Source organism: Mesoplodon bidens (genome assembly GCF_964165515.1).
Source record: "Mesoplodon bidens genome assembly, chromosome: 12".
NCBI lineage: Eukaryota > Metazoa > Chordata > Mammalia > Artiodactyla > Ziphiidae > Mesoplodon > Mesoplodon bidens.
In genome coordinates this window covers 41,594,058-41,601,334 of record NC_138168.1, presented here as the reverse complement: position 1 = coordinate 41,601,334, position 7,277 = coordinate 41,594,058, and the positions used below count along the sequence as shown (strand labels likewise).

The 7,277-nt window shown below is 40.1% G+C and overlaps 1 protein-coding gene across 4 annotated transcripts in view; it reads left to right on the top strand.

Moving 5' to 3' along the window:
• Nucleotides 1-460: 460 nt before the first annotated feature.
• The window catches only part of ATG5 (autophagy related 5), a 119,146-nt gene continuing 112,329 nt past the window's right edge, over nucleotides 461-7,277 (top strand). For 2 of the 4 annotated variants that reach the window (XM_081251001.1, XM_081250999.1), the window contains exons 1-2: nucleotides 461-736; nucleotides 6,115-6,279. In XM_081251001.1, the coding sequence (XP_081107127.1) occupies nucleotides 6,172-6,279 (108 nt within the window). In that variant the 5' untranslated portion in view covers nucleotides 461-736; nucleotides 6,115-6,171. Of the gene's footprint in view, nucleotides 742-6,114; nucleotides 6,280-7,277 lie in introns of those variants that run through there. The other 2 variants (XM_081251000.1, XM_081251002.1) reach the window with 2 other exon arrangements.

The following is a 7,277-nucleotide window of genomic DNA, read 5'->3' as shown; positions in this document are numbered from 1 at the left end:
GGTACGTACAATTGGAGGGATGGCTGGGCTTCAGTACTCAAGTGTTTTAGTCTTTTGTTAAATGCGGCTCTTAATCCGTGCTGGGGCTCTGACAAAGTGGAGAAGATCAAATGAGAAAATAGATATGAAAACACTTTGAAAACCAACGTTTTATTAATTTTACTGTGTGAAGCCAGGACAGGGATGCTGCGATGAAGCTCTAGTGAGGCAGTGACTCAGTATTTGTTAAACTCTCTGCTCTCACCGAACTGTTATATTAACCTCCCTAAACAACAATGACTATGCCAAAAGCACAGGACTCTCGGAAGAGGGTAGAAGCGGGGAACTTGCCAGCGGTTTGACAGAACATCCACGCTCTCTACTCTGTCCGCGCATGCTCAAGCGCGGTTCCAGCCTCCTCACGGGGTTGGGCCGAACTGGGAGGGCGGAGGGCGGGCCACGTGGGGTCCCGTGACGTCATCTCCGGGCGCCGAGGGTGACTACACTTGCGGTGGGCTTCCAGAGGTCCGCGGCGCTGCGGGCTGTCTTCGCTGGATACGGGAGGGCGGAAGTGCAGCAGGTTTCGATTCCGACCTCCGCGCAGGTGCCTTCTGCGGCTGCGCGGGCCAGCGGGACTCCAGTCTGGTGCGTCTCTGCGGGACTGTGTGTCTGGCGCTCTCCGCCGCCGCCCAGCCAGAGCCCGAGACCCGAGCGTCCTCACCGGTGCAGGAAGGCGTAGGAGAAGCCTGAGCTTCTGGTAGGGTATGTGTGTGTCTGTCACCCCAGTGTGAAGAAATGCCCAGAGGGAAAGGGTTGGGGAAGTGCTAGGTAGGTGTGGTTAGAAGGAGGGGCGTGTGCGGCGAGAGGAGCGCTCCCCCGGGCGGTGGTGGAGGGTGAAGGTGGCTCCTCCGGGGGAGGTGGCGTTGGCCAAGCGCCGACCTCGGAGCCCTAGTGCCGGCTGGAGGGTGTAGCCTGCGCGGTCTCTCGGGGAATACGTCCCTTCCTTACTAAGGTGGGAAGCTTGGGTCTCGTCGCAGGCTCTAGAGTTTAGTTCGGGACCTGCATTTTTCGTGGAATAGTTATTTAGATCATAGTTATTTTTACAGGCAGTTCGATTCTATCCGAAATCTGTGGGGTTTCTCCCCAGTTTATCTTCTCAGACGCATTCATTGTCTCATTTTAATAATAATATTTAGTGCCAACAAAGCCATTTTCCCTTGGCAGAGCACTTTCACATACTTTATAGTTTGGATTATTTTCAAGTCACACCTGAACTTGGGGAACCTAGGGAAAGTGGATTGGTTCTAGATTTTTCTGAGGGATGGGGAGGCACAGCATGTTTTCAGCAAGAATCAGAACCCAGAGGCTATCAAACAACACTGAATTTCCAAGGCCTTCCAGAGTTTACTTGATAAATTTCAGTCTTTTGGACTGTGTGTACTTGGATCTGAACGGATTTATTTTGTGATTTCCATAAAGGGAGTTGTTGGTTGAATTTTGAATTTGAAAGTAAAGATGTTGGGCTGAGGGTAGCAGTGGAAGGAAATTTTAGAATTTTATATTGGATTTAAGTAGGTGCTTTGATCCTCAAAGGTATGCTGATTAAAATTGTGGAAAAGTGAACAGAATGGTACTATATGGTTAAGAGTTTTTAGGATAATGTACAAGCTTCAAGTGTAGGTTCACTTTATTAATTTAACAGATACAAAGTGCTAGTTATGTTCCAGGCACTGAACAAAAAGTAAACAAAACAGTAAACAGTGAGGAAGACAATAAAAATCCCTGCCATCATGAAGTTCACTTTGAGGGTTGAGGGGGGAGACATTAATTTAAAAGTTAATTAAAATATGTGTCAGGTAATGAAAAGTGCTATGGAGAAAAAATAAAGTAATGAAGGGGAATGGGGAGTGCTGGTAGCATGCATGGGAAATTATAGTGGTGGCCTTAGAAAAGATGACATTTGAGCAGAGACCTAATAGTGATAAAGAAGGGTGCCAGTGGATGTAGTGGAGAGGGCCATCAGAGCAACCACAAAGTCCCTGAGGCGGGAGCACATCAGCAAGTTTGGTTGGAACTGGGGGAGCAAGTTGCGGAGAGAAGTAGATAAGCAAGTCAGAGTGGGGTCAGGTCACATAGGGCCTGCTAACACCTTGTAAGACTTTAGTTTTTACTTTGAATGAGATGGTGGGGTTTTGAGTAAAGGAGTGAACTGATCTGACTTGTGTTTTAAAGGATTTTTCTGATTACTTTGTTGTCTCTCTGCAGCAAGGGCAGTAACGTTGAGACCTCTGTTGGTAGGCCATTGCATTTATCTGGGTTAAAGGTCAAGGTGACTTGGATCAGTGTGATAAGAGTGGAGGTGGTGAGAAATGGCCAGATTCTAGATTTATATCTAGAATTAATATTTATATCTAGAAAATTTTATATCTTTATATCTAGATATATATCTATATATTTATATCTAGAATTATATTTATATTAAATTTATAAAATTTATAGAATTTATATCTAGAATTATATCTAGAATTAATATATATTAATCTAAGCTAGAGCCATCAAGTGTGAAGAGGGGTCATGGATGACTCCCAGATTTATGGCCTGAGAAGCTAAAGAATGGAGTTAACCACTCAGTGATGTGGGGAAGACCACAGAGTAATAGGGAGAGGAGGGAGGAAGATCTGCGAACATTTTCAGTTTTGCACTTGCTGAATTTTCAAATGAAATGTCAGTATACAGTAGTATATATGAAACTGGAGTTCAGAAGAGAAGTCTAGGCTGAAGATGTAAATATGGGAATTGTTAATGTGTAAGTGATATTTAAAGCTCTGAGAGATCTCCAAAGGCAGGGTTCAAGGACCGTGGGGCACTTCAGCATTTGGAGATTGGAGGGAGTTAATGACCTATCCCCCAGGGTGGAGGTGGGGCTGTTCCTTAAAACCCCTGTTCAGAACCAATGATCCTCAGTAACCAGATAGAAGGAAATAGAAAGCCAGGTCATTAGCTGAGAGAGAGTGAGGAAGGAGATGTGAAAATTTGAGGAGGGGGAGTTGATTTAGGACAGTGGAAGAATAAATGGACTAGGGAAGTAAGAGAATACTGGACAATACTAAGAGCCCACTTTTGAGGTCAGTGTTCATGAATTTAAAGGGAGACCAGCCAGCATATATATTTTTAGATGTTTACAAATTTACTACTAGTAGGTATTTGATATTTTAAGTAATTTCTGAGTAGTTGGGGATTTTGTCAGCAAAACAGCTTCAGGTAATAGGTTAGCCTTTCTTGGTTTGTAGTGTAAAAGGGACTGTTAATAGTGCATTATATTGGGTTGGCCAAAAAGTTCATTCAGGTTTCTGTAACAGGTTACGGAAAAACCCAAACGAGCTTTTTGGCCAGCCCAATATTTTTTATCATACTCACTGTGCTGTTTGCTAAGTGTTGTTGGTTGGGCACCTGCCTCTCTTCCAGGCCATGAATTAGATGCAGAGAATACAGCAGTCAAGAAGTAGTCCCTGCCCTCAGGAAGCTTACTTCTAGTACACCGCATCATGGGTTGGGATTTCTATTCTTCCAAAACATTGCCTTCAAGTTGGATGCATGGTGTTGATATCGTAGTATATGTATGAGAGGGAAAAATAGTGAAATTCGCTGAATATGAAGTGTGATTGTACAGATTTAGGAAAGAGTTTAGGTGGAAAAGCTTCTTAAGTAGCTAGTATAACTTTTGGATTTACACATTTTATTTATTTATATATTTTCCAGTTGTTTAACAAAAATTCCAGAGCCTATTATGTGCTGATTATGCTAACATCCTGGATACAAAGGTATATATGACTCAGGAGTCATATATATGGTATATATGCTGTCAAGGAACTGATGTGGGGAGGGGCAAGAGACAGATAAGATACGCAGCTGCAATGCATTGTTATACCATATAACAATAAAGATATAATAACAGAAGCAATTAGATTATAGTTTGCTTAGTGGAAAGCTTCCCAAGGAGTTAATGTTAAGCTGACTCTTAAAAGAGGATTAAGAGTTGGCCAAGAGAAGGGGCAAAGGGTATTCAAGCAGAGGGGCCGTGGAAGCACAGGGAAACCATGTATTAAATACATTTACCATTTTTCCAGTGGTTGGTTACTAGGTGCTAAATACCCAACAACCCTGTGAAATTAGAATTATCTTCAGTTTATAGATATGAGGTTTAGAGATGTCAGGTTTGTTGTCCAAGGACGTACAGCTTATATGTGGAAGTCAGGGTTGAAACCTATGTCAGTCTGATTTCAGAACCCCTCAACTACCTTACTATATAGGCTGCTGTAAGCATTTAAATCTTCTTTGTCCTTGTTCTTTGTCCTTCAGCCAGTCTTTTTACCAACTTCTATTCATTCTTCCTTGGAAAGCCCTCCTGTCTCTCATCAATCCACTGCTACCAGTCTAGGTCAGGCACTCATTATATGCCTTAGTTGCTGAAATTGCTTCCTGGCTAGCCTCTCTCTGGCTCTGGATCCCCTTTTGTGCACTGCTACCAGATAACTGTTTTTATTTCACCATTATAAAACCTTTCTAGGCTTGTTGGAAGAAATTGAAAACCCACAAGTTTCTATTTGGTGTACTTCATGATCTAGTTACATTTTATATTTACAAATTTGACATTAAAAGAATAATAATTGCTTTTCTTTCTCAGCACATGCTGTGTCCATTACCATGTCAAATACTTTATAGATTTTTTTTTTTTCTAGAACAACCTGGTGACTTTTACAGGTAAGGAAATTTAGACTTAGTGAAGTAAAGTGACTTACCTAGGATCAGGTATGATAGTAAAACATGTCACAGGTCAGCTCTTTCATTATCTACTACTCCTCCCAACACAAAGTTTCCTAAAAAGTTGGTACACATACTGCTCCTGCCACTTCCTGCCTTTGCTGATGCTATTTTGCCTTGCTTGGAATATTTGTCTTCTTTTTGTCTGTCCATATTCTACTCATTCTTCAAGTTCAATATCTTTTAAGATTCTTCCCTGAACACTATAGGTTCTGTTAATATTTAACTTCTTCCCCTCCTGCATTATGAAAGCTCTCACAAAGTAACATTTAGTTATAACCATGGACATTTTGGCATGGGAAGGGATGTTTGGCAATACGTATGGTATGATGGAAAAAATATGAGATTGGAAATCCTGCTGTAGGAGAGGAGAAGTAGAGGCACAGTGAGGTAACAGAGGTTCTGTCTGATTCATGCATAGAAGAAAGGTTATTCTGAGCAGGGTCCTGAATGATGTGTAAGTTGGAAGGCGAGGTGGGGAAGGCTACTTTAGGGTAAGGAACCACCGGCATGAGCAAAGCCATGCAAAGGACATGAAAGTGCATGGTATGTTTAGCAGATTTGTAAATAATACCTTCTGGGCAATGCCTGAGGTTTTAAAAAAGTTGTTATCACCACCATCATCATCATCATCTTGTATGCCCTCAGCACCTGCCACAGAGCTGAGCATATCAAATGGTCAAATATTTATTGACTCTTTATTGAATGTTATTAGCAATGTTCAATGTATAATTTTTAGTTATTTTCCTTTACTCTCATAATTCCAGTTTACACTAAATAATGCTTTTGATTATTCTAAGTTCTTTGAACATTTTTTGAGACATGTTCTGGTTGGTTCTATAAATTATGATGATAAATACACTTTATAGTACTGTGTTATAGGCATTGTTCTAAGTGTTCTACATGTATTAATTTAATTTTCATATCTATTTTATATGGTCAGTGCTGCTATTCCCATTTTACAGATGAGAAAACTGAGACACAGAAGTTATAGGTGAAGAGTTCACTTTAGATAAGCGGTAGACTCTTTTGGGGCTTGAGAGAATGATGCAAGTATAGTTTCACTTTGGCTGTGGTTCATTAGTTGTATATGTAATTTTGAAATGGTTACTTCCGTGATCTCTTTAAATAAATAATAGCTCCACATTTAGAATTTGTTGTACTGATTTTTGCATTCATTCTAAAGAATGCCCATCACGGAGTTTTTTGAAGTGAATAATCTTTATGCATTCTTTTTTTCCTATAATCTTTCTTTGTTTTGGAGCAGGTTCATTTATACCTGCAAGGATCTAATACTCTTTGTTTTATTTTCAGTTTGGCTTTGGCTGGAAAAGAATTTAGCCTATATGTACTGCTTTAACCACTGGAAGAATGACAGATGACAAAGATGTTCTTCGAGATGTGTGGTTTGGACGAATTCCAACTTGCTTCACCCTCTATCAGGATGAGATAACTGAACGGGAGGCAGAACCATATTATGTAAGTATGTTGATGGTGGCAAACGGGATACCATAACTTTGTCCATTTTTGTAAATAAAGCTCTAAGAACCTGGAGGCTGGTTTTCAACATTTTATATACAATTAGTATGTGCTTATTGTGGAAAAAAATTAGGAGACAGATCTATGAAAAGAAGGAAATAAGAATTACCTCTAATCCTACTACTCAGAGGAAGAAAACACTGTTGGCATGTTGATGTGGGACCTTCTTGACTTTCTTTTTCTTATGCATATATAGTATATGATAATGAATCATAAGTTATGTGTGGTTTTTTAACAGGAAGCTATTTTGAAAATGCTAGGTTCAGACTTGATTCTTTTGTATGTAGGTGGTTCAAAGCAACTATTTAAATTCTTTTTGCAAGCTGAGTGAACATATGAATGTGTGTGTGACTTCATATGTTCATGAGCTAATATAGATTATATGAAATATATTGTTTAATAACATAAATCACTGTATATAGGCCTGTAGGTTTGAGTTAGTGTATTATCTGTTCTAAAAAAAAAAGAGTATCAATTATCTTCTGATTTTAGTCTGCTTTTTTTTCTTTTCTAATTGCATATATGATCCAAACGTAAGCATGTGTCAGTCAGACATAATAGTATCTTGCCTTTTTACTGAATAGTCCCTAGTAGTCAAAGACATTCTCAATTGTTATTTTAGTTTTTTTTTTTTTTTTTTAATCTCAGGTACACATAATATTGTTTACTCAGGAAGATCTGGAGAAGTGGAAATGTATCTGTGGTTCTGGATTATTTCTTGTTTTGCTTTTTAAAATAATTAATTAATTAATTAATTAATTTTGGGGGCTGCACTGGGTCTTCGTTGCTGCGCGCAGGCTTTCTCTAGTTGTGGCAAGTGGGGGCTTCTCTTCATTGCAGCGCACTGGCTTTTCATTGCAGTGGCTTCTCTTGTTGCGGTGCACGGGCTTTAGGCGCGAGGGCTTCAGTAGTTGTGGCCCACGAGCTCTAGAGCTCAG